The sequence below is a fragment of the Aspergillus bombycis genome, assembly GCF_001792695.1.
Source record: "Aspergillus bombycis strain NRRL26010 chromosome Unknown contig00013, whole genome shotgun sequence".
NCBI lineage: Eukaryota > Fungi > Ascomycota > Eurotiomycetes > Eurotiales > Aspergillaceae > Aspergillus > Aspergillus bombycis.
Window position 1 is genome coordinate 1 of NW_019170015.1, and position 26651 is coordinate 26651.

The following is a 26651-nucleotide window of genomic DNA, read 5'->3' on the forward strand; positions in this document are numbered from 1 at the left end:
AACATAGCTTGAAATCAATAAGAGAAAGGCAAGAATCAGCCTTCTGTCTATATAGTATCTACTGCTTGCCTTTCGGCCTACGTACCCTTACCTAGTTGACAGGTCCTTTGCCCTGACTAGTAGATATTTCTTTGACAGCTACTATGACCTAACACCTATGATTCGGCCTGGTAAGCATGTAATCTTATCTAGAAGAGTCGAAATATAAAGAACTCGAAGTTTTTACCGTCGCAGAGGATAGTAAGTCTCTCCTTCAAGTTTACACAGTGATACGCCCCGTGCTCAGCCCAGCCTACCAAACTGGCTTGAAAGCCAAGACTTAAAGTCCACCTAGGTGGGCCGCAAACTGTGTACAAAGTTAAATAGAAGGACCGAAATAGGCCAGGGCAGTGATAACTGATCAGTGGAGCAGGAGTGACAAAAGGCACGGAGATTTAATCAACAGGGTCAACCTGTTACACACAGGTCTTCATTGCATTCTTATACTATTCACTCTTGTAAACCAAGGAGTAGGCAATCCCTTCGGTACATTGGAACTTTTATATAGAATTTTAGAATTGGCTGGGTTTGCATAAAAGCATGTAACCCGGATACCCCCCCCCCCCAGACCCTATCCAGCCCTGGGACACTTGAGTATCAGAGCAGCTGAAGGAAAGAGTTAATAGGCCTGTGATACAATGGGATGGTTTCCCATACCTTATTCTTGGTCATTACACTTCAACGCCACACGTTGATTTATCTGGCGGGCCGCAAAATTTCTCTTTATTGTTCCATAGAGTATCAGGGGGGCAATCCTTCAACGCCGGCGTCCCCGTCACCCCGTCGCTATTGACCTCACAATATATGTACTTTGTGCAGTCTTCGGAATACGGGTAGAAGCAGTCACGTTCACCAGCACAGTGTGTCGCTTTGATGTCATCCTCCGGGCAGACGATGTCACTGAGTCCACTGACTGTTCCGGCCACGGCTAGAGCGAGTGGAAGAAAGCGAGGAAGATGCATGGCTTACCCAAAGATTAGCATGTTTCCAGCGCGAAAGAAAAATTATGAGGTGGATACTTACTAAGTGCTCGGTGTTAAAGAGTGCGGACTTGGATTGATCTTTGGACACCATTGAGATGTACTTGGGAGACGGGGGGTATTTAAGCACCAGAAGAGTCAATGCAAGTGCATTGTGATGGCTAACCAACTAGTGAGTTGGTGGCTGCCTATGGGCCACGTATTCGGTCCTAAGGTGACCATTGACAGCCTATTATTCTAATGCATCGCCGCGAAGCTACTCTGTAGAGTGCTGTTGAGATCGCTTAAGGAACCCCTTGCTTCTTTCCAGAAACAATGGATTTCGATAGTCTATTGATCGTCAGATCGTCAGTACTATTGACCCACTTGTGCTAACCTTCGCTCTAGCTGACCTCTCCTCTAACCTTTCAGCGACCCTGGGCTGGAAGCTGGCTTGGTGGGCAGTTCCATTTGGTATAGGGTTCCAATTTCCTATACAAAAGGTGCTTGGCTCTGTTCTTGAATAGCTTAATATCCAGTAAACGTAATACTTCAAATTGGTGAATACTGGTTAAGAATATATCCACCTATATAATCCTCAGAGATGATACCAATAACCTTGAATAATAACTACTAACTATAGTATATCCAGTAGGCGTGCCTTGAAATATCCAGACCTTCCAAGTTCAGTTAAAACGATAGAAGCACTGCTATAATTTCTTTTAACATAAAACTATAGATAATACTTCGGAACTGGAACACTATCTTAAAAGCTTTGATGTATATCTCCCAAGTTAGGGTTCTTGTGACCCGAGCTACTCCGTACAATCGGCCCAGTAGTAGAATGTAAGGAATGTAGTGACCTCCAGGTCGGCAACGTTTTTTAAAACTCCACCTAACATTCCATAGCCCACCGCGACTCGCATTTACACTAACTATACTAGTAACACGATACTACTCCAAGAAGTACAGGCCAGCCTACCAAACCCCGAGATCTTAGTCCATATCACTCGCATAAGGCAATCGCATTCTTGCTCCACTGGGGCATTGGTTTACGATCTTAGATAATCTTACTATGTATAGCGTCAAATCATGAACAATACTCATACTCCGACTTAGTCAGAAAATACAACCGGCTGAAATTAACGGTTACATACATCAATCACAGTAACACCGGCGATAGCCTAACCTATCCAGTCAGGAACAGATGCCTCGTGCTACGAGTTAGTTTCAGTCGTCATCTGTCTGCTATTTTCCGAGGCGCCCGGTGGATAACCTTAGGCTCCGCTTTAGTGAGGGGTAAAAAAAGATAGTCGATGTGGGATGTCAGATGACATCAGATTGGCGCTTGCGCTAGTTATTATCGCACTCGGTAGTTCTTGGGAGTTTGGGGTGGGGGAGGGAGGGGATTGCGAAGAGAAGACAAGACAAGGTCAAAAGTGGTAAAATTGAAATGTCTATCGGTACGATGGTAGTGGGTGTCTATATACGCTGTGCAAGACGCAACGAAAGAATCAAACCAACCGTGTCCGAGATAGAACGAGTCGCAAAATGGTATCATCGAAGACAAAGAAAGCCATGGGCTCCAACTTGCAGTAGAAAATGCAAATGACTCCCGATGAGCTAGCATACGCCAGACAAGAAAGCAAAGCCCCGTCCCAGTTGTAAGCAGAATGTAAAGAATTAAGTGTGCCCAGAGGAAGGAAATGACAAAGGAAAAAAACAAAGGAAAAGAAAAGCTGTCAGAGTGATCCGCGCTGATAGCGGTACTGTCCTTTGAACGAGTCACTGAGAGCAAAGGGCAATCCAGTCAGTAGGCCAAACCAAAACGCGCTAAAATGCAATCCGACAGATCAAACGTAAAATGCCGAGGTAGCTCAAACAGCAGCTCTGATGTTGCCCTGCAGTTCCGATTATTCATTCCCGGCGGTGGAAGATGAAAAGAACAAAAATCAATCACGAGTACTTTTTTTTGGTGGGCCGATGCCCGGTGACATTTAGATATCGCAAAGGGTTGCGAGGACTATGCGGCCGGTCGTCGAAGAATCTCCTCGCAGTTGGCATCGAACCGCATGTTCCATAAACGAACGCTGTTCATCAACTTCTCCGTGCTCTCCAGTTCGCGGTCGCGACCAAATATCGTCTCCACAAATTCGCAGCCTGCATTGCGGCCCATAGACACACTCTTACCACCTTCTCGCTTGGCCGCTTTCCACATGAACTGTTCGCAGGTTTTCAGCAATTTCTTAAACCGCGCCCACAGGCGCTCACCGCTTTCCAGAAAGTCCTCCACCACTTCTTGGTGCTCAGGCTCCTTGATCCGATCCACACACTCATCGGCCCTCCTGATCTTACCCGCCAGCTTAATCAACAACAACCACAGCTCGCCCGCAACGTCGGCCATTGGAGTCGAAGCACCGTGGTGGAAGACCGTCCAGTCGTAGATCCACTTGCCGAGGGAGTTCGCATCGAAGACACTGCCCAGGAGAATGATAGGGGTTTCGGTGGGATCCCAGTTCTTGATCGAATAGCCCGCGGGGATGCCAGCTTTGGCCGCATCCTCTTCCGTAGCCTTCGGAGGCGGCTTAGATGATGTCGTGGGCTTGGGCTTGGACGGGGTCCTGGTGGAGGTGGACTGGCGACGCGCGCGGGACCGCTTCGGTGAGTCGTCATCATGCGCAGGAACCTGATTAGAATAACAATATTGATCAGTGGGTGGCTTTGGCTTGCGTGGAGTTGCAGACGAGAATCGACGGGGTTGGCTAGCTTCCTCGCGGAAGGCGAATCGTGGCGCGTCATCGAATCCATCGTCGACCACATCTACAAAGATGGGTCGTTTCCGGGTCGAGTGCGACGGGCGCGGACTAGCGTTATCCCAAGGGTCCGCCGGGGCATTGCCCATGGTGCTACGGCGACGATGGTAGGACGGAGAGCCACCAAAAAAAGCACTTACATTATCGTGCTTGCGCGGTGGCGTGCTATATTCAGGCATCGCGTCGTAGAAAGGCGTACCATACCCGGCATATTGCCATCCTGGTGCTTCCTTGGTGCCGGCATAACTGGCTTTGCGACTATGGCGCTTCGATGATGGTCGAGGGGAGCCGTAGGGATTGGCGACCTGAGTAGCGTAGTAGGCGTAATGAGGAGATGTAGGAGGCGAAGTCATATAATGGGATGACCACCCGGGAGGAGGTGGAGTGGAATAATGATACATTATCGGAAGTTGAGCATAAAAATTGGCTCGCGATGCTGGTAGTAAAGACGAGGAATAGAAATCGACAACTTTTTAGAGTCCCAAGTAACCAAGCTGCTCAAGGAGACAAGCAAATGACCAAATCAAAAATGTTGGGAAAAAATATAAAAAAAAAATAAAAAAATAAAAAATAAAAAAATAAAAAATAAAATAAAATGAAAAATAAGAAGCACAACCCAGGTATATTGTACAGGATATCGTTCAGAACAACCCGATCGACGCCGATGCAAAGGACAACGAAATCGGAAGATCGATAATGAGGACCGTCACCGAGGCACGGCTGGTAGGGGAGAGGAGGGACAGGATGTTATGTGCTGAGAGTGCATTTGAACGTCGTCAATCGTCGGACGGGTTAAGCGACTGATCTGTGTGCGAGGCGAATTCGGTTCCTTGAGGCGAAAGACACCGAACCCAAACGATTGCCGAGAATATTCGAGCGGGTTCCTGAAAGGTCTCTTGATTCTATCTATGTGAATTCCAGGAGTCGACCCAGGAGGTAGTGCGACTGCTGGTTGGGGGGGTTAATTTCTGGAGGTTGATAGTGAACCCTGATGAAGGGCGATAAATGTAGTAAAATGGCGAAAGGAGGGCGCGCAGGCGAACCCCAAGCGTTTTTTGTAATGGATGTTGACTGAGTCCACGGGAACGGGGCACTGCGGGTAAGGGTGGGGGGCGCTTGTAAAATTTCACAACGCTAAATTTGGTTCCATTCGGTCCCGTCTGGTTTGGTTTAATACCGTACGGTACCGATGGAGTACTTTTCAGCTCCGTCGGTTTCAGGCCCGACAGCCCACAGCTGAGAATAAGACACCGACGATAGTTGCCAATGTGAAGATTCATTTGAAGAAACCTTCTTACAGATAGGGAAAGCTATGCACATTTAAGTTCATCAGGGAAAAAAAAAGCTCGAGGCTGATCATATCGCCCGGCTACATATGATATGTTATATACTCTCAGATTCGCTGCCGCTGAAGGAGTCATCTGGAGTGTTGATTAGTTGGGCATCGCCTCGTCGTGCCCTCTGGGTTGACTGGATAGGGCACAAAATAGCCGAATCCAGGGTCGCTATTGGTACCGACCGATAAGCCAGGAGTCAAAATTGCGATATGGACCATATATATCCAGTCATCCTTCTTCGTGAGCCCCCTTCTTGAGTAATCCACTGCATCACTATTCCATCACACTTTCAGTGCCATTGGTCGACCGCAAGTCTACCAAGTCGGACTCATACACTATGGCTATTCGTACCTAAGGCATTCACGGGCCGCTGTAGGTTCAGTCTCCCTTCACACCATCTTGATCTCCTATCCATACGGTGAGTGGGAGCCTAGAATCTGGCGATGAGGGCGCGTATACGGGCGCGGGTGTGAGTCAGTGCCTAAGTTGCCACAGCATGGCTCAGAGTATAACAGGTATCTATTCAGAGTGGTAAGACGATGATTCAGAAGCTTGTCAGCTGAACGAAGACTCATCCAGGAATACTGCTCGCCTCGTTTGTAATCTAAGTCGTCATCGCACGACTGCCTAGGGCTGTGGCAATGTGATAGCACAGGTCTGAAGACCACAACCGCGGATAAATCATTCAATACGGTGCTCTGCAACTCCATACACTGATAATTATAATACAGTCGAGGTCTGAGCAAATAAAAACATTCAGCGCAATGCTGTGTATAACTATTACATGGTCAGCTTTAAGATAATCTGTTCCGTGGATGTTTCCCGCCGTATCCCATGGTTCCATTCCCTGATCTCTGGTTCCAGATAAACAAGCTCGTCTAGACGGATTTTAGTTCAGTGGGACCTTTCTGTCATAAACACCCACCGTATAAATTATACCCACCATGTCCATCGACCAAAACAATGGTTGTTGGGCAACATTCGGTTGCTGGGCTTTACCGCTGCTGGGCAGCAAGTGCACAACGCGATCGGGTTTCAGTGGACAGACCGCAATTTGAACATCTAAGGGCGGAAGGAGTCCGTAGAGGGGTGGGGTGAAAAAAAAAAAAGAAAAAAAAGAAAAAGAAAGAAAGAAAGAAAGAAAAGAAAAGAATAGAGAGAAAAATATCTGAATCCAAATGAAACTTGTCCAAAAATCTGGTTCATACTATCGCAGGCAAAGTACTCGATATGTATAAACGGTTACAGTACCTATGTGAATTGTACATACTTAGTCTCAACAAAAAGCAGGATAGCGAAGGACAACCCCAGTCCGTCAGCCCGTCAGATTCGACATATCTTTTATTCGAACTGAATGAAGCATTGAAGCGATATCATTCCTAATTTTTTGTGGTCTATTTTATTTTGCTTTTTTTGTGCGATAGACTTTTTCTCCGTCGTACCAGACGCTATGGCTTCAAAGTTCAAGGAGATGAATCATTAATGTCGTTACACGGGGGAAATATTGTACAATACTACTGGTAAATTAAAATATGGCCTGGATAGATAAAGACCAAATGGCGACGCCGGCAATGCTAATATCGCTTGAGGACTAGTCTCGTCATAGCCGCTGTGAAGGTCGGCGTCAACGGTTCAATTGCATAGGCTGGCCGAGGTGTGATGAGTGATGTGATTGAAGCCCCCTCCCTCAGCCACCTGAAGATTAATTTAGAACAATATATTAAATGACTGCCGACACGGTCATCATTCCGAGTCCGTCTGCGCCGGAGTACGTAGCACGGCGTACGGAGTACACTGGACATGACTCTAAATCAAGGGAGAACACCTCTTGTAATATTCAACCCCCCCCCAAAGGGGAAATGAATATGAGGTTCACACGGGAGACCGGTACTTTTGCCTGCATCAAAGTCAAAGCGGCTTCTCCACAGCCAAGGCCCACCAGCAGAATTTTCACCCTGCCCTTGCTCTAGAAACCGATCTAGAATCCTATACGGCGGTCAAGTGTTTCTAGTCGTTTTGGACACGGGATAATTTGGCATGTGGGCGCATAAGGAAGACGTTCAGGTTAGGGGGGGACTTTCTCTACGAATCCCTGAAGACATGGCCGGAGCGGCAAAGCAAAAAAGAAGTGGAATGGCAATGTAACACACCTTTGAGTCAAGTTGACCCTTTTTCGTCAATTCCAACCGTGTAACGTTGGCCAGAGCTCGGAGGCTAAAAAAATATAATGCAAAATGATATGACCAGACTGGGGCTCGATCCCAGGACCTTATCGGTGTTAACGATACGTGATAACCAACTACACCATCCGGCCGATATATTTTGCACTGGCTTATTAAGATAAAAGAGGGAAGCCACATGAAGGGTCAAAAAATGTAGCGAACAAAGGGTGAGGATCCCATGTGCGTACGGTATGTACTGGTACATACATAGTTACCTATTTTACTACGTACGATACGTACCACATTCTAGCCCCATAGGCATTCATATTCCAGCCTAGATTACCATAATTTATTCCCACTTCTGTACAAAGGAGACCTGAATCCTGCATACTCAGCCCTGATGAAGAATTCCACACAAAACAAAGCCACAGCACTGGACCTCTCGCCTGATTAGCCCATCCAGGTTCTTCCTTTCTGGGGATGTATACGTAGTCTGTCTCATCCTCTGGTCTGTTCGCCCGCCCCCATTCCAATAAGCTGAAGAATCCATCGCGTAGTCGAAACGAGCATTATTGTGCGCGTGACTTCAGCCCTTACCCTGAGCCCTAGTCAGCAAACTAGACATCAATGGGACCCCAGTGCCTAGGCGTCAATACAAGCCTAGCAAGTGCCTATTAACCCCAGTACCGAAACAACATACAGGCGAACCTTGCAGATAGTGTCAGACTTACTGTAGAACAAACACACCCCTCTCAACTCCCATTCGCCGGTTCAGAGTCGATCATAGTACCTGAACTGGGGCTGGACCGAGACCGCCAACGAACCGAACACTCTTTCCAACCTGCATGCAGCCCTTCCGGCTTCCGCGACCTCATTTAGTTCGTATTCGATTAGCCAACAGAGACAGCGATGGGCTACCAAAGAAGTAAAGTTACTGTACGTCGTCATAGCTACATCTGTGGCTCGGTGGGTACGGTTGTACCCCTCACAGGAGTAATAACTCTTATAGGTAGTCCAGTGTGGTGGAGCGGTACTTCGGACTCCCTGTTCGGACTGAACGTGCATAAAGATACTAGATTGTCTCCACGCTAACTAACGTGGCCAGATAGCTAAGGTGTCACCGACCAACCCTATCAACTTACCACGACCCCTCCTGATCCTTCCACAGAATGTATGACTATGGTTTGTACATACATGCGCCCAATAATGGATTTCCCGGCCCAAATGCCTCCACCATCTTTTTTTCTACGGTTACCACGGTGCATCTACATAAATCTCCGACGTGTGGAGTTGAGATCGGCAAATCAGCGCCTGACACGCTGGCGACGCCAGACTCGTTACCGGTGGATCTGGCGTTGGGTTATAGCTAGTCATGGAATTGCGGGGTGTTATTGGTGAATTGCTATTTCATCGGGTTGCTGTGGTTGGCAATGAGATCAGTTAGGTTGTTATGTGGTTGCTACGTGACTTTTCTTATACGAGGGGGATTTTTCTTCTTCAAGGTAGGCACAATTGCTGCCACCATCGTTGCTATAGCCATGCTATGTACATACATACATGTAGAACTTCGTAATGCTATACCTATATTCGTAATATATCCAGTTGTATATCATCAAGCACATCAGCCAGATTACCGAATAGGCCCACTGGCGTATTAGTATCATGAACGTACATTCGTGACCTTGTCACACCACCATATATTCCCCCTCGGTCCGTTTAGCCTGCATCACCCGGTGCCATCGGAATCCATGCGGTCTCGCAACCGATGCTGGGGTCGCGGACGTCGATGTTCCGCTATAGGAAGGCGAATTATCATCAAAGGCTGACACAACGTCTTCAGATGCGCCAGGGTATCTGCCGCGTGATGCACGATCAATGTTATCGCCAACATCGGCCGCGGTAGGGATTTCGGTCCATATATTTTCGAGCAGCTCTAGACATGAGAGGTTATTGAGAAATCCAGAATCTTTGGAAAGGTCCTTGCAACGCTCTCTGATGAATGTACGATGTCTTTCAAGCACACACTCGGCGCCAGTGATAAAAAGCGGCCATAATAGGTACACGTCCGACTTGACCAGTGAGATATGATGCATCGCGTGGTGCACGAGTAATTGAATACGATGGTGATTGGATGGCAGATCTGGATACGCAAGTCGCTCAGTATAGAGAATGGCGGAATGGCGGAATGATTCGGAGATATGAAAGACATCCTCGCGGTTCTGAGGGGCAACAACGGCCTGAGATGACGGGGATGAAGGCGGCGAGATGTAGGCATTTGTGGTAGTCGCAGGGGCAGCACCAAAGTGTTGACTATCCTGGCGCGGGAGACGCCATGATTCAAGCTTTTGCCGTAATGAATACCACTCAGCCCAAAACGCTGGTGATGACGGCCGCCTCGGAGGGTCGCTCGATTGTGGTAGACAGGGTAGCGGATGCGAATAAGTGTGGTTGACTGTAGGTATGTCCGACCTCAACGTAGAAGGCGAGTAGAAATATGTCATCGATGGGGGAGGCGCCGAAGAGGGTACAAACACATCCGCAAGCCCCGGCGCTTTGACTTCCTGGTCTTGACTCAAAAGATTCAAACGACCGAGCTGCGCAATGAATTTGAACAGACTGGGATCGCAACCAGCAAGATTCTCTAGCCCCCACTCGCCGTCTGAAACTGCCGCAATATCTAAACAAGCACCGCGAAGTTGCGTTTCGCGATCATTGGTGGTAGCCGTCATCGTATCAAACCAGGTGAACACACGAACGAACCATTTCAACTCCTCCGACATTTGGGGTGAGCTGCGCATTCGGATAGCCAATAACTTCGTCACCCCAGCGAACTGGGTTTTGAATTGAGCGACGCCAGTATCACACATGTGGAATAAGCAAAGAACTAGCAGTGTTGCAAGGACGGAATCCGACAGTCTTTCACGGGGATCGGCCAACTCCATATTCAAAGCTTTGACAGCCATGCCCCGATGGTATTGCTCCTCTTGAGCAAAACCCTCAGGCCTTGACACTCCGTATTCATCTCGGAACGCCTCGTCAGTCAAGGCGCGATGGGCTAACGATGATAAGCGTGCTGGAAGGGACCGCTCCGTTGGCCTCATCCTCCGCTCATGCCTCTGCCGTATGTTACATGTAGATAACGTAGCGATGGCTTCCTGAAGTGATAAGCTCTCCTGTGCAAGGCGTAGAACATATGTGCGGAATGGGTTTGCTGGGCCGTCGAAAGCAACGATCATCGGCGCTATGACTTCGGCGTAATAGCTGATTAAATATCTGAGTCGTGGGGTACGCCCAACAGAGCGTGCTAGGAGCAGCTGTGATAGCGACGGCGAATGACAAGTTTCTACGCGTAGAGGAGGACTGCCTGTACTTTCTCGCTCGTGCTGTTCCTCAACTACCTCTGTTGCCTCAGTCTCCGGGGCATTCCCCGGGTGTTGCCACTGTAGCATCGTTGATAGCATTTGTGCCTGACTAGACCATCCATTTGTTGTGCGTATCAAGTTATGACAACCCGTAGATAGGTCTGGCCTCTCCTGAAAGTGTGGGCGTACATCGAGGTTCGCTATGCCCAGTGAGACATCTGTTCCGTGGGTTCCATTCTTACTCCACGGGTGATGGTGCGCGGAGAGTGGACTTCCAGTGGGCCATGGTTGGGTGTTAGACGCGTCAGTTGTCCATATTATGTTCCCGTGGGCTTCGGTTACTATTGGAGGCCGCTGCGGATCCTGAGACGCAGGTGAAGTCGTGGATGAAGTCGTGACTGTGTGAGAGGGTGTAGACTTGTAAGGCGACGGGGGTATAGACGGTGATTCGTGTGGGCCTTCCGGACAAGGTGCTGTTGACGGCGTCGCAGCTGGTTGTGACCCGCTCACCGGAAGAGATAACCCCCTAAGCTTACCCCGCTAGCAACGCCAACACCCCAGGTCAGCTTAGTCTTATAACCCGAACATTCTCGGCCATTGTCAAGGCATTGAGAGCAATAAGGGCGTCGCCGATCACAGGAGAACCCTTGTCGGGCGCAGGTAAAGCAATCCTCCGCTGCGCCGGTAACGACGGTGCGCTTGCGTCTCTTTCGGGGGGCTTGATCCGTGGCCGAGGTAGCTTTTCGGGTTTGCGCGTTGGAAGCCGGCTCCATATTAAGACCCGGTCGACCAGCTATCGCTATCGAACCGATAGTCTTAAATGGCTTAACTGGTCAGGGACAGGAGAGGCGGAATGGCGGAGAGACCCGCGTTGCGGGGTGCCATAGATGATAGAGCGATCGACGAGCAACCGCTAAGGTCGGAAAGTAAAGACGAGAGAAGTCGAGTAAGCGAGTGGGGAGGTGAAGAAAGAAGAAATAAATCCAATGGATTATAGTAATGAGCGGTTTAGCCTCAAAATCCCAGCGACCGGTGTCTTGGGGTGTTTCTGGCTTTGCCCGAGTGTGCTAGCCACGCGGAATTAGAGACGGACGATAAGTGACGATCGCTGCGGCTTCGCCCGCCCTTTAATATCACCTAGTTGATCGTAGAGCCGAAACGAAAATTTGGCAACTAACCAGGAAGAGATAAGTGATACTGATTGGTTTAACTCGGGAAGCCTCGTCACGGAAAGGTATCAAATTAAAAAGCCCCAACTCTATGACGACGCGAACCGAGTCCCAGCGTTTGCCACTCGCTAGACTGGACCTCCTGCAGTGCTGCTTGGCCTGAGTCTTGACACACCAAAATGGTGACGCAGCCGAGCCAGAAGACGATGATAGTATAAAGGGTGGTGGGGGAAAGCAAAAGATCCGTGTCGGTCTGAATAGCAATCCTAGGGACGGTTCAACTACTAGTATGCGAGATCATCAACGGGATCATGTGCCGTCACGTGCAAAGTTTCTTGTATTTGCAAAGTTGAAGCAATTCTTGAGAGCAGTTCCCGTTGCACAGATCGGCCGGCAATACCAGCCAAAGACCCACTCTCTAGCCTCAAAGTAAGGAACTTTGCTGGTTACCAGGGAGGAATTAAGAGCCGTTTGCCTGCAGAGTTTTGGGTTTCTGTGTACTCCATAGTACTTTTGAATTTTGTGGCTGAAAGTATTTTCTTGAGGATCAGCGGTTCTTCAGATGGTTCCGTCTCATTTTCTTTCGGAATATTCTTCTTCGATCTTTGACTCTCCCAGATCTTCTTGGCTTTATCCAATAATCCACTATTGACAAGGGAAAGCCTAGGTCCCTTGGAGATATCCACATATTATGTTATGATATCCATTCTAAAATTGGCAAAGCTTGTCCCTCGGCCTATGAGCGTTCGCTGATTGGAAAGCGCCGCAGAGTTCCCAAGGATACCATCTCGGCCGTAGAGGACAATTGAAACTCTGGTCCTTTACGGAAAGAAGCTGCGAAGGGGTGGAGCCTTGAGAAAACTTAAGTTATGCGCTCTCGGAATAAGGAGTATAATCAACTGGGTTAGTGTGAGATGGTCGGCCTTTTTGGGGCCTCGTCGGAATGTACCTTGTTTCTGCCACCGCCTTCCGCACAGGGGAAGTCTTTGTTTTTTCCTGAATTTCATTGTCTATACATCAGATTTCAACTGTGGAGAGATTTTGCAGTGATTTCAGGCAACAACCTACATTCAAGCCTACTGCCCTTCATCGCTCAAAGCTTCGGCAATAGTGTCGAACCCCTCTGACGCCTGCCTGTCACTAATTCAGTGCTAATTGTTCGACAAAGACTGCCTCGGCCACATCGGATCGACGTCTTCCGTTGGGGGTCGCGCAGAACGAACCTCCTGAATTGTGTTGAGGCGGTCGAATAAACGACCTCGTTGCGGCCAGCATCGCCTGTCATGCTGGCATTCCTCTTTAATTAAGACTGCTCTTATCTGGAATCCGCGATCGAGGTTCTCTCGTTAAGTGTTGGGGCGTATCGTGTTTGCACCGCGCCCATTGGGTCACATTGTGTAGACACCCGAGTTAGAACTATAACAGCATTCTCTGCCATCAATTTCAACCGACTGTCAAACATAGCAATGTCAATCTTTCGGCCAGGCCGGCTGAGGACGGTCCTCTCAGCGACGGCCGCATTAATTCTCATTTGTACTTTCTATCTATATTGGACTCCGCCTCCGGCTTCGACGATTCCTAGCACTGTCTTTGAAGTTCCTCTCACCGAACGTCAGATTGCCTTTTGGAAGGTGCTAAGGTCGATTTTAGATGCACATGCACCAAATTGCCCGTCCCCCACACTCCAGGCTTCTGTGAGCGCAGTTCATTTCAATGCCACAACAGTCGACCCACGTCCCGACTTGATTGTGTTTGGCGAGAATGATCTCGACGTGCTGACAGAGGCACATGCGAATTATCTCAATGATATCAGGACGGCGCAGAAGTTGCGTCCGGCCCACTCTCCCGGAACTCGGGGTATAGTTACGACGGCCGGGGGTTCCTATCTTCCCGTATTTCTGTCATCCTTGCGGATGCTACGCCGCACAGGGTCAACTTTGCCTGTGGAGGTGTACATGAAGGATGCAAGCGAGTATGAAAAGAAAATCTGCGACAAGGTCCTCCCAGATATGGGTGCGCGATGCCTAATCCTCTCCGATGTTGTAGGCAAGGATGTCATCCAACATTACCAACTAAAGGTCTTTGCGGTCCTCTTTTCTTCGTTCGAGGAGATTGTTTGGATGGATGCCGATTGCTTTCCAATGGACAAACCCGAGATATTGCTCAACCATGAACCTTTCACGTCCACTGGCTTAGTGACTTGGCCCGATTTCTGGGCGTCGTCGGTTTCTCCGGCATATTATAACATCTCCCAGCAGCCCATGCCTCCGATGACCGAGCGACAATCCTCGGAGACCGGTATCTTCCTCGTCTCCAAGAAGACGCACTATCTCACACTGCTACTCGCTGCCTATTATAACTACTATGGACCGTCGCATTACTTCCGACTATTGTCTCAGGGTGCACCAGGCGAGGGCGACAAAGAAACGTTCCTGCAGGCTGCGACTGCGTGGGTGAACCTTTCTACGCGGTCAGCGAGAGAGTTCAGGCGCTCGGCCATCAAACACCGGAAGGGCTTTCTGGCTCAGCAATGGCGCAATCGGACCCTATTGGAGACCATGTGCTGACGAGCCAAGGAAGATGGCGAGTTCAGGACCCCTCTGTGGACAAGCCGCCTCGCGTATTTTTCATCCATGCCAACTACCCCAAGTTCAATCCTGCAGAGAATGTCTTTGGGTACAATTGGGAAACTACACCTACCCTTCGACCCGATGGCACAGAGGGGCGCGCATGGACTGCCCCTGAAGACGTCCTACGCCGGTTTGGGATTGACATCGAGAGAGCCTACTGGGAAGAGATCAAATGGGTTAGCTGTAGTCCCGACATAGAATTCAGAACGTGGGAAGGCAAAACGGGTGTGTGTGAGAAAGTCGAGAGCTACTGGAACACAGTCTTTGCAGAACCACACGATGACGACCCTAAGTTTGTTGACGAAGGCTAAATTAGCTCCAGTGAGTACCACTCTAGTTAATCTGGGTCCCATCTGCAGCTGCTACCGCCATAGTGTTCGGCTCGACAATCCTTATCACAGATGCTAGCATAGATTACCTTTTGACACGACACTTGCATGGATGTGAGCGCCTATTTGTGAGTCAAAAGGGACGCAACACGCTGTTTACGAGACGACGACATGGCCGATTACAATATGTATATACATACCATTCATAATGTTGCATAATATCAGAGGATATAGAAATGGACGCAAAATTCCACGTTGATGCTGATCAATTCCCATTATTTCGTCAACCGGTACATGCTAAAATTACAAAAGATGCCACATTAAACCAGCTTGTGGACGAAAAAGCATAACCTTTGGTCATTACACCATAGCCTCCAGGGCAAATTTATTTCTTGATACCCTTCTCCCTCAGTCTCTGCTCGTCTTCTTCCTTGAGCTCCTGGTCAATCTTGGCTCCCTTCGACGGCTCATTGCCATGGATCTTGGCCTGGTCACATGCAAGTCAGCTACAACTATCGACAATCATCACAAGCGGGAAACATACCGGCTTAGTAGAGTCCTTCTTGCTAATCTCCGCCTCGGGGTTAACATCATAGTTGTGATGATGACTGGGGTCAGGCTGCCTCTCACGAGCAGCGAGCTTGTTGGCAATGGAGCGCTCGTCCTCTGCATTCTAGTCAGCACCGGTTCAAGCAACAACATCCCATCAATGGCGAGCAATCAGAGAAGGACATACTCGAATCCAAGTTCTTATGGCTGTGCTTCTGGCCCTCGTTGTAGCGGTCCTGCTCGTTCAGGACGGACTGAGGCACGTTGCGCTGGTCGCCTGCTTCGTAGAGGCTGCGGTTGCCCACGCTAGATTGGCCTGACATTTTGATCAATTGAGGTTTGATTGTAGGAAATTTGAAAAGAGGAAGAAAGAGGCAGTGGTAGAGTACTCGAGAATAATTAAAATTAGAGAGTTGATTGCATTAGGTTGGGAATAGAGGTCAAGACGATACTTTCTTTATAGTATCTTGTATGCCATGATGTGATGTCATGGCTGAGGTCGCTGAGATCATAGGTGGGTCGCATTACAACAATACCTGGAAGGGGGTACTCCAATTAATATGGAATTGCGCTTTGGACTTGACATGATTGAATCATAGGTGGGATTGGTCTAGAAGCGCTTTTGTTGTTTTCTTTTTCTCGATTGGGGGGCTGGGTAGGGCCTGTGTGGGTTTGTTTTGGTGTTTGGTTTACACTCCCGGATCTATGAGAGATTAGACGGATATGGAAAATCGTAAGAAAATCCATAATTCGGTATGTTTCTATGCTTTGTCATGTTTCCGCCGTCATTTCGCACTGACAATCTTCTAGCCAATTAGTCTCTACAGATCATGTGTCGATATGCAAGACAGGTGTACCTCTATACTACTACTAGTAGTAGTACTAGTAGTAGTACTACTAGGTGGGCACCACCACCACGATTGATCCTCAGCAACCCACGTCCGATCTCGGTGCCCAAACCACAACTTCAATACTACAATATCTCTACAACATCACCAGCAATACGTACCTACAGTAACCACACACCCCTCTACCACCCTACTCGCAATCTCCCCAACCCAGCACGCCAACCCCAACCCCGCAAGATGTCAACAGCATCAACAGCAACACCCACCCCGCAACCAGACCCCCGCTACGTCCAACTCTTCCAGGACCTCTCCACCCGCTTTGCGCAGACCTCCCTCCCGGCCGAAAAATGGTACATCCTCGCCATATCCACAATAGTAGCCAGCCCGGACCCGGAGCGCTGCGACCAGCTCTACCTACACCTAATCAACCAAGCTCCCTACAGCACCCCGTCAGCTAGACAAGCACTGGTCCGGCGCCTCCGCGAAGCCCTCTTCAAAAGCATCATCATAGTGGGCGTGTGCAAGCCCATCGAGGCCATCCTAGCAATCAGCAAATACGAACGTGAAGAAGACAAAGACTACACCTTCACGCGGGAGAACTGGCAATGCGACCAGGCCAACCATGACCGCGGCGTAGCGTGGCTGGAGAAGCTGTATGCGCGGAACACGGCCGGGACGCTGGACTTTTTCCGCGCGCATCAGGATTTCGGGTGGTTGTCGAAGGAGATTACGTATGGACTGTTTTTGTCGGATCGAGAGATCTTGGACGATGTTGATACGCAGATGGTCGTGTTGCCGGCCATCATGAGCCAGAATCTGAAGAATGAGACGCATTGGCACATTCGAGGGACGAGGAGGTTGGGGGTCAGCATGGAGGATGTAAAGGTTGTTTGGGAGTGTATTCAGCTCGTTGCCGGGTTCTATGGGGTGGTGTTGGACAAGGTGCCTACTGTTGAGGAGGTGGAAAGTGATGTTTGATCGTGTGGTGGATGGTTTGGATATATAGATGTGTTGGGGTGGCATCTTCGATTGTGATCATGATGATAGAATGTGTTCACGATTGAATGTGGACCTGTTAGAGGAAAATATTAGAGAAATTTGTTTTAGGCCGTTTGTGGTTCAGAGCCATGTACCCCGTATCACTTGGAGGTTATATTGACTTAGGTATTGACCTGTTATTGCTCATGAGATATACTTTGTTTAACCCCCGCGATAAAATGTACGGAAAAGGTTTAGCGAGAGCGGAGCAACTTTTATCGGCCGCCGATGAAGCCCAAAACGACGGATTCCAATGAACCAATACCCCACGAATTGACCTTATTCCCACACTGCAATCACCATATTGATCACAATGGGTAAACGCAAGGAGATCAAAGATAACGATGTCGAAATGGGCGGCACTGACCCCCGCGTGGACGGCGATGAGTCCGACGAGGTAAAACACCACCTTCGCATACATCATAATTTTTTTTCTAACGCCGATCATGGTCGCAGGACATGGACATTGTGAATGTCGATTTCGAATGGTTCGACCCTCAGCCGATCGATTTCCACGGTCTTAAGGTCCTCCTCCGCCAGCTCTTCGACTCCGATGCCCAGCTCTTCGACATGTCCGCTTTGTCGGACATGATCCTCGCGCAACCGTTGCTGGGATCAACAGTGAAGGTAGACGGTAACGAGTCGGATCCGTATGCCTTCTTGACCGTGCTCAACCTCCAGGAACACAAGGTACGCTTTGCGAGAGCAACACCCAAGAGAGAAAATCGCTCGCTAATATCCAGAATAGGACAAACCCGTCATCAAAGATTTGATATCCTACCTCCAGCGTAAAGCATCGTCGAATCCCGACCTCGCCCCTCTTTCCCAGCTCCTTTCCCAAACACCCGTTCCTCCGATCGGATTGATTCTTACCGAGCGATTGATCAATATGCCCGCCGAAGTGGTTCCTGCGATGTACACCATGCTGATGGAGGAGATTGCGTGGGCTATTCAAGACAAGGAGCCCTACAAGTTCTCGCATTACCTGATTGTGTCCAAGAATTATGAAGAGGTTGAGTCGAAGTTGGACATGGAGGACTCGCGGCCGCAGAAGAAAAAGAAGAAGTCGGCTGGTAAGGCTGAAAAGTTTTACTTCCACCCTGAGGATGAGATTCTGGAGAAGCACACGCGGTGCTTCGGGTCTATCGAGTACACACATAAACACGATGAGGGACACTCGGATTCGAAGCGCGCGTTCCAGGAGGCGGGTATCAGGACCAATGGAAGTCTGATGCTTTTCGATGCGGATAAACTCGAGGGTGCGATCAAAGAGATGAAGGACTTCTTGCAGCCTCCGGTATGAGTCTGATGGTTACGGCATGGTTTATGATGTTAGAAAAAAGTTGCTCTGCGCTTTGTCCATAGCGTGTCTATATCCAGTTTTTGAAAATATATTAATAACTCTATGGTTTCCTTTTTTCGGGGTTTTAAATATGTTCATGCGTTTATGGCTGGTTCTATCTTCGTAAATCTTCGTCCATCATTCATTTATTCCCATTGGGTTCCCTTCAGGCGTTGCATAAGGTATTCAACCTCTACGACCTTAGTCAAGGGAATGACATATTCCTAGACGGGGATTAGCAAGTCACTAGCCAAGAAAGGAAGGGGAAGTAGTTCTCACCTTGTACATGGCAACCACGGCCTCCACGTTGATCTTGGAGCCGGTCTCTGTCGCGAATGCGGGATCTGTTCCGTAAGTCTTTGCCTTCAGCGCCAGTCTCTCCAGCACTTTCCGCTCGACCTTCGCGTCGGTAATAGCGTCATCGATCCCAACCCGATCATTCGCCTTGATCATCTTGACGAATCGCTCCGGCTCCTTCTGGAACTTCGACTCGGCCACGAACTTGCCGAAGTGAATGCGCCGAGACAGCGCCTGCAGACAGCTCACGTCGGCGGTCGCAGCGGACCCGTAGTTCTCCTGCGTCTCGCCGCGATCCTCGCGTCCAAACCGCGGACAGACAGCGGGAAGGATATCCTCGGTATAGCGCTGTTTGATGATATCATTCACGTTCACGTCATTATCATGAAGAATCTTCGGATACTCCAGCGGCGCTAGGATCGGTTCTTCAAGGACATCCGGGAAGAACGGATATTCGTCCGGGGACTGGTAGCGACGCACGCGCGACTGGATACGCTCCTGCTCGCGGAGCAGATAATCCATCAGAGGGATGTCATCGCCGGGGATCTTGACGCCGCCGGGGACGTAAACAGGCCTGTTGAGGGGGAATTGGACACGCTCAATCAGGTGGAAGGTGATGGTGTCTTCAAGACGGCTGTAGCATTACACATGATCAGCTCAGGGATGTCACAGGGATTTCGGAATTCTGTGGTCGTTTTGTCTGGTCTAGACGGTAGCCGTGCGACTGCGGGGCAAAGTGTAAGCCGTGAGAAATAAATGCCTTGCGACTTACATCAATTGGAACCGAATGTTGGCTAAATCCAGGGCCTTGGAGGCGTCTGAAAGGTCAATGGCTGTGTCCATGGCTTCTTTTTTATTTTGTGCTCTACTCCGTAGTTGGTTGTGGTTTAAATTTCTCGTTCGTTTTGTTTCCGACAAGATGAGTGTCTCCTGCGGGGCCCCGATTGCGCAGACAGATATTCCTTCTCGGGTCGTTGGGCTGGGGAGGAGTATACCAAGTATGATGAATACTTCGAGGTTCACACGGCTTATATTGAGTTCTGATCAGCTAAGCATGAGTCGGACAGGTAGTAACTGGGGGCTCTATCATTGAAGAAAATATACAAAGAGCCATTTACGAGGTGCTTTTATAGCAGGGAGTACCCTTCATGACCCTTCCTAAACCGGAGTACAGAAGCCTGAACCCAGCACTTGCGTCGATTTAGGGAAAAGCGCTAAGCCGCCGATCCATCGTTTCGCAGGGAAAAGAAAAGGAACAAGAACCCAAGACATAAGTAGATGCCCAGAAAGCATTCACAGAGCATCAGCTGAAAGGATCGCGTTTACGAAGGATCCCATCTGGATCCGATGGTCATCTTGAAATGTTCCTCTGGCTGATGCCGTCATGTGGTAACGTAACTTTCATTTGCAAGGAGGGTTTCAAGTCTAGATTTCAGTACTGACGGTATTACTACAACGTATAAAAGCCAAGCATTAAGAATGGATGCGGACTGGGAAAAACAAAGAATTTTGAAGAAGTTGCAAACCCACATTTTACAATCTTCGACTCCGTACTGAAGCTCGCAAACACTCACACTGTCTTATCGACGACTGTCATGTGCTACGGGGATTAGTCCGCGGTAATATTACGGTACATAGTTCAGGTTCCGGCAACGCGGTAATTCATTTATCGCGTGCAGCTCCAGCTCAAAGTTCTCTTTTCCAGAGAGCCGAAAAATAGAGCAAGTGCACTGCCGACTCGATTCGACCTGCCCTGCTTTGCCTCACACCCCCCTCTCCAGACCTTCCGCATGGGCATTTAACTCCCCCCAATAACTGCTCAGCTCGGTGATATGGACAAACACCGCCGCGATGAGTCGCCTTCCGGTCTGTCAGATATTGTCGAGCATGACGGTCTTCTAGGGACCGGCCTGACGGTAAGTCCCTACGGACCTCTATATCTGCCTGTTCTCCCAAGTCGCCCAAGGATCCGCTGATAGAGCCTTCCGGTACTCAGACCAGACATATCGAGGCCTTCGGGAGGAAAGTAACGTCGACAGCCGGGCATTTAATGGGCCCTACGGCCGACGGGAATCCCGCCCATTACCACAATGCGATGGCGGATATTCAGCGCGAGCTGCGGCGGCCCAATACGCAGCGCAGGGTATTCGCCTTGACCCAAACCACGCCGACGGATCTTGTCCGCTCCAGGCTGTCGACTTCCGAAATCCAATCGCGAGCTCTCTCCTCTCTCCCCGACGATCTCCTTGCGAACATCCCCGACGACAGCAGCTCCTACTCCCTGTTTGAAGGCTTCCAGGCCTCCCAAGACGATATTGAATATAGAAAGGCCCATCGACGGCGCGTTTCCAAATCGAAGAAATTGTTGAAAGATGGCGAAAGCCGGGCGGCCCTTCCGTCCGCCGCGGCGGACCTGAAGAAGGAACGTGATCTGTTAAGTCGCCGCATGGAACTGATGGGTGTGCGCAAAAACATGTGCAGCTCGGAGATACACGATATAGACAACAAGATCGCGAACCTTCACAATATGCGCAAGATTGTTTTGGACCGGTTGGCTGGACTAGAGATGGAGGAGGCGGAATTGGAACACGAACGTGGGTTGGATTTGGTTCCATTGTCGCGGTTTGATTCTGACTTTGGGTAACAGTGACCGAACTCGAAAATAAACTTGAGGATATTGAAGAGGAAACACCGGACGCTTCTGCTGTTGTGGGCACTCCGAAATCATCCGCAAACGATGAATCGATGGGCTCCGAGGATCCGGCCATGGACGCATCTTTCATGTCGGAATCAATCTATCAAAAGATTCCATCGCCGAAGAGCCTGAAGCACAAATCAAAGAGTACGCCTCTTCGGGCCGTTCCCATTAGACTAATAGCTAATTCTCTCAGGAAAACGGTCTATGCCTGTTTTACACGAGCACTTCAATCCCGGATCCTTGATTAAGGAGATGGAAGCGCATACTGATATGGTGACTGCCGTTGATTTCGACTATCCTTTTGGCACAATGATTACCGCAGCGTTGGATGATACCGTGCGAGTTTGGGATCTCAATGTTGGAAGGTGTACTGGGTTCCTGGAGGGGCATAACGCATCGGTTCGATGTCTTCAGATCGAGGACAACATCGTGGCTACGGGTTCTATGGATGCCTCAGTCAAGCTTTGGGATTTGAGTCGCGCCCGCTCTAGACCTCGAAGCAGCCGCATTAACAAGCAAGAAGACGAAGAAGACGCTGCTGACGACGCTTCCCAAGTATCCCATTCAACAACGTTAGAGGATTGCCACGTATTTTCACTAGATTCCCATGTCGGTGAGGTGACAGCGCTCCATTTCCGAGGCGACAATTTGATCTCTGGCTCGGCTGATAAGACTCTACGCCAATGGGATCTCGTCAAAGGACGTTGTGTGCAGACGTTGGATGTTCTTTGGGCTGCAGCTCAAGCGGATACATTGAATGGAGACAGCACATGGCGACCGTCCGGACGCGTACCAGATGCATCTGCAGACTTTGTGGGGGCGCTTCAATGTTTCGATGCCGCCCTGGCTTGCGGTACTGCGGACAGCATGGTCCGTCTGTGGGATCTGCGCAGTGGCCAGGTTCACCGTAGTCTTGTTGGCCACACAGGCCCCGTTACATGCTTGCAGTTTGATGATGTGCATCTCGTGACGGGAAGTATGGACCGTAGTATTCGGGTATGTTGCACACTGACTCTGCGAGGTTAAGGATGCCATTGCTGACATGTTTTAGATCTGGGATCTCCGAATGGGGTCCATCTACGACGCATTCGCCTACGACAAACCCGTCACCAGCATGAAGTTCGACGCGAAACGAATCGTGGCTGCTGCGGGAGAGAGCGTGGTCAAGGTCTACGACAAGGCGGACGGCAACCACTGGGACTGTGGTGCCGGCGTTGGTGTTGATGAACAAGGACCGCTTCCTGCGACTGTTGACCGAGTGTGTCTCAAGGACGGATTTCTCGTTGAAGGTCGCCAGGACGGTATTGTTGGCGCGTGGACGTGTTAGAAATGATTCTATGAGGCATTGGCTTTTGGACGTATTTGGATGTACATGCGGGCACTTGCCATTATATTTCCTGCGAAGTCTCAAGAGCATCTTGAATGTGTATATTATATGTCAACAGTGTTCTAGAAGCGAAATAAAAGCTGTCCAGGACCGACAGCATTGTAAAATGTCTTTGAAGTGATGGTCTCTTAACACATTGAACCTTGAATATAAATGATTGGGAGTAAATTTAGAGAAATGGCAAAGGATACCGAAACAGCAAGGCAAAAGCCGCAACCATTGGGTTTCTTAGACCTTAATAACTGCGTTATGAAATGGTATCTTCATTTTTCAGTCGCCAACTGGTCAATACATGGATTCCCGATTACGTCGAACTGACCTTCCGTAATTTGGGTGGGGCGAACAAGTCACGCTTTACTGGATCAGGGATTCTACAGACTTACATACCAAATACTTACTTGGACTTCGCGACAGCATCGACACCGCCAAGTTAGCGTTAAATACACCAAAACGCGTGCTGATATGGTCGCAAAGCACTGAAGAATTGATTGTGATCTTTTATATCTTCTTAGAACTGCTGTGCGCTCTGCACACTGCACGCTGGTGTTGAGCATCAGTAATCTCTGCCCGCGTCGCATCCGCGCGCCGTGTTCCTTTCTCGTGGATGCAAGTGAAGCTGTATCATTCACTACCTCGATATCTCAATTAGGCAGTTTCTTTGGTTCCTCTAATTGACTTTACCTTGAGGGAGTTAGGGGTCGTTGTGTGGGGGGCTCCTTGTGCCGCGGTTGTGGTGCGCCTCACTTCGACTTTACGAAGATTCCACCAAGGCGGCGGCGACTCAGTCAACATTTTAGAGCTCGCCTCTAATCGATGTGTAGTACTTGCTAGGTAACTACTCACTGAGCTGTCGACTGTAATATTATACTCTCCGACTGGTCGTTCCACAACCGCCGTTGAGAATTGAATCAGTGTTGCTATACCCCAAACGTGTGGGTGCGACAGCGTTGTCATTCACTTTCGAAGGGTTTACTGTAAGTGTATGCTTTACTTTCTCTTGAGTCTCAAGTACCTTGAAGCTTATGCGTCGAATGTCTCATTCTCATTCCATGCAATCTTGCCTAACATTGCTTTCAGGGCACTTACTTTACGTTAATTTTTCACGAAAATAGACGTTTGTCTTCAATAGGAGACCATCAACATGCCTCCCAAGCGCTCTTCTACTCGGCGTGCCGGGGCTGTGACTCTGACCTCTGACCGCGGGACTCCTTCGTACATCCCTAACATGTCAAGTCCCGATGCGAGGAATCCTGCCTTGCCTGATATACCGACCAAGCAATCGTTCGCCTATGGCTCATCAACAACACCAATTCTTCCCCGTGAGCTTGCGGCGAAGCCGAGGATGAATCTGGTTGAGATGGCAACCAATATCGATGAAGGCCGCAGGGTCGCCCAAGATCGAGACTTTGACAGACCTCACATGAACACACGCTCGCGAAGGCAATCTGTTTCTGCAAGCTTATCCCCTGTTCGGCGAAGTCGACGTGAGCCAACTCCAGATCAACTGCAGCTGCTTGATTCGCTACGTGAAGCCACTATGTCTCCTAATGGCCAAGACCATGGAGAGCAATCTACTCCCACTCCCACTCCTCCTATTCCACACACTCTGTCCACAGCATCCAGTCCTGCTACTGAATCTCTTACGAACCCCAAATACCCTGTCTTGACTACCGACCAACTTTATCCGTCTCCACTTCTGCGGTATGGATCACCTGCTCGGAATGCAATCTCGCTGAGCTCGCCCAATTTTGCAACCTCTGTCGACAATGAATCAGTTATCTCGTGGAACGTAGAACGTGATATCCATGATGATGACCTGCAACGGACACGCCCGAATGGGTATCTTGATGGACCGCATGGAAAGAACATTACAGCTCCTCCCCGCCGATTTTCGGGCTTCGCGTTTGCCCACGAGCCTATTGAAGAAGTTGACGAACCGACTACCCAGCTCTCTATATCTAAATCACGTTCTCCTGAGGCTGCGACAGTCGACATTCAGCCTAAGCCTGAACCGCTGTCAGAGTCCGAAGTGGCGCTATCGCCCGGGTCCACGCCTTCGCCCGAGCCAGAGCCAGAGCCAGAAAGGGAGCCTGAGCCTGAGCGCGAGCCCACGCCTCCTCGTGCTCCCGCTCCCGCTCCAGCGCCCAGGATCGCATCCAAACCTGAGCTTTCTTCAGCGCCCACTAGGACAATTATTCCCAGCAATCCTATCCGGGAGGCTTCATTTGATGACAGCACGTATGAGAACGCGTCCCCGTTACGAGAACGTGTCAAAAGCAACGTGCGCTCAGTGGGGAATGCAGCAATTAGTTTCCAGAAAGGCTTGCCTGTCAAAGTAATCACTCTGGTGGTACTAACAGCAGCTATTCTCACCGCCTGCTTTTTTGGCGACCAAGTTTCCAACATTTCCTCCAGTATCGGCTGGCATCTTCCATTGTACAGAGGCCCCTTCCGCGATTTGAATGCGACTGCGTTGCAAGCAGTCCACGGTCTTTCTAACCAAGTGGTTCGCCTTGGAGAGGAAGTTTCCTCGCTGTCTAAGGAGATGGATGTCATTAAAACTGAGGTTGAACATGTGCCTGCTCCCACCACCATTGTCCAGCCAATCCCAGCTCAACAAGAGACCCCGAAAACCAATTTTCTATCTATAGGTATGGGTGTTTTTGTAGACCCGTACAACACAAGTCCCACATCGGGGCGGTCTGTGGGCTTCCTGCACAAACTCCACTCTCAACTTTTGTCTAGAGGCTCGCAGCGACAGCCGGAGCCTCCCCTTGCAGCTTTGACACCCTGGCAGGACGTGGGGGAGTGTTGGTGTAGCAAGCCTCGCTCTGGTATGTCTCAGCTTGCACTGCAGCTGGGGCGTGAAATCGTGCCAGAGGAGGTGGTTGTAGAACACATACCGAAGGGGGCAAGCATCCGGCCAGAAGTTGCACCTCGGGATATGGAGCTATGGGCTCAGTTCCATATCGTCGATGAATCGAACTCCGACTCGTCTCCTTCCCCCAATCCCTTACGCAAATCCGGGATGTTGTCTGAGCAGGCGTCCCTCCACGACCACATCATTGATACCCTTCGGTTAGCATATAAAGGTGAACCCGAGGGTGCATACTCGAACGACGAACTCCTGGGGCCTTCGTTCTATCGTGTGGGGCAATGGACATATGATCTCCACGCCTCGAACCATATCCAGAAGTTCGAGTTAGACGCTATCATTGATGTTCCAGCCATCCGAGTCGACAAGGTGGCTTTCCGGGTCAAGTCAAACTGGGGTGGAAACGATACATGTCTGTATCGGTTGAAACTATACGGCCATGTGTAGGTGATGACGCCTACATCTCAAATACCTTTATGTTCTCTCTCTTTTTTTTTTAGAAAAAAAAGATTTTGATAGCAAGTTCCTCGCTTTAAGAGGGGAACAGCGGTGTTATGGCGTCCGCCAATTACTCGTTCTTCTGTTGATTCTCTGATTTGCAATTCGACCCGATCATGCCGTCTGGCCTGGGACATGATGACCAATCGAACGATTCTCTTACTTTGATATATCTATTCATTCTTTGGATGCATGGCACAGCACGGAAAGGGGCGTTACGGTCTAATTCGAGATATCCAGCTCAATTCTTAGTATCTGCATTTTAGTATAATAGACAGTGACAGTCCGTGACAGTCCGTGACATATCGGGATGAAACCC

General features: G+C 49.5%; 9 protein-coding genes across 9 annotated transcripts; 5 read left to right on the plus strand and 4 right to left on the minus strand.

Annotated features, from left to right (window-relative positions):
* Positions 1-3021: 3021 nt before the first annotated feature.
* Positions 3022-4212, minus strand: ABOM_002938 (uncharacterized protein; the record flags this gene model as incomplete). The annotated part of the gene is made up of 1 exon (XM_022530068.1): positions 3022-4212. The coding sequence occupies one exon, from the start codon at positions 4210-4212 to the stop codon at positions 3022-3024; it is 1191 nt and encodes a 396-aa protein (XP_022392484.1).
* Positions 4213-8995: 4783 nt separating this feature from the next.
* Positions 8996-10771, minus strand: ABOM_002939 (fungal specific transcription factor domain-containing protein; the record flags this gene model as incomplete). The annotated part of the gene is made up of 1 exon (XM_022530069.1): positions 8996-10771. One exon carries the CDS (start codon positions 10769-10771, stop codon positions 8996-8998), a length of 1776 nt encoding a protein of 591 aa, XP_022392534.1.
* A 2536-nt stretch (positions 10772-13307) lies between these two features.
* ABOM_002940 (alpha-mannosyltransferase) lies at positions 13308-14782 on the plus strand (the record flags this gene model as incomplete). Its single annotated transcript, XM_022530070.1, has 2 exons — positions 13308-14311; positions 14422-14782. The coding sequence occupies 2 exons, from the start codon at positions 13308-13310 to the stop codon at positions 14780-14782; spliced, it is 1365 nt and encodes a 454-aa protein (XP_022392481.1).
* A 403-nt stretch (positions 14783-15185) lies between these two features.
* On the minus strand, positions 15186-15672 carry ABOM_002941 (uncharacterized protein; the record flags this gene model as incomplete). Its single annotated transcript, XM_022530071.1, has 3 exons — positions 15186-15287; positions 15345-15466; positions 15537-15672. The coding sequence occupies 3 exons, from the start codon at positions 15670-15672 to the stop codon at positions 15186-15188; spliced, it is 360 nt and encodes a 119-aa protein (XP_022392482.1).
* Positions 15673-16434: 762 nt separating this feature from the next.
* ABOM_002942 (uncharacterized protein) lies at positions 16435-17175 on the plus strand (the record flags this gene model as incomplete). Its single annotated transcript, XM_022530072.1, has 1 exon — positions 16435-17175. The coding sequence occupies one exon, from the start codon at positions 16435-16437 to the stop codon at positions 17173-17175; it is 741 nt and encodes a 246-aa protein (XP_022392483.1).
* A 373-nt stretch (positions 17176-17548) lies between these two features.
* ABOM_002943 (protein-transporting protein BCP1) lies at positions 17549-18538 on the plus strand (the record flags this gene model as incomplete). The annotated part of the gene is made up of 3 exons (XM_022530073.1): positions 17549-17632; positions 17692-17925; positions 17984-18538. 3 exons carry the CDS (start codon positions 17549-17551, stop codon positions 18536-18538), a joined length of 873 nt encoding a protein of 290 aa, XP_022392581.1.
* Positions 18539-18723: 185 nt separating this feature from the next.
* Positions 18724-19717, minus strand: ABOM_002944 (chorismate mutase ARO7; the record flags this gene model as incomplete). The annotated part of the gene is made up of 3 exons (XM_022530074.1): positions 18724-18801; positions 18857-19508; positions 19647-19717. The coding sequence occupies 3 exons, from the start codon at positions 19715-19717 to the stop codon at positions 18724-18726; spliced, it is 801 nt and encodes a 266-aa protein (XP_022392477.1).
* A 989-nt stretch (positions 19718-20706) lies between these two features.
* mdv1 (WD repeat-containing protein) lies at positions 20707-22899 on the plus strand (the record flags this gene model as incomplete). Its single annotated transcript, XM_022530075.1, has 5 exons — positions 20707-20790; positions 20871-21468; positions 21522-21716; positions 21766-22568; positions 22624-22899. The coding sequence occupies 5 exons, from the start codon at positions 20707-20709 to the stop codon at positions 22897-22899; spliced, it is 1956 nt and encodes a 651-aa protein (XP_022392478.1).
* A 1201-nt stretch (positions 22900-24100) lies between these two features.
* On the plus strand, positions 24101-26281 carry ABOM_002946 (uncharacterized protein; the record flags this gene model as incomplete). The annotated part of the gene is made up of 1 exon (XM_022530076.1): positions 24101-26281. One exon carries the CDS (start codon positions 24101-24103, stop codon positions 26279-26281), a length of 2181 nt encoding a protein of 726 aa, XP_022392479.1.
* Between the last annotated feature and the right edge of the window lie 370 nt (positions 26282-26651).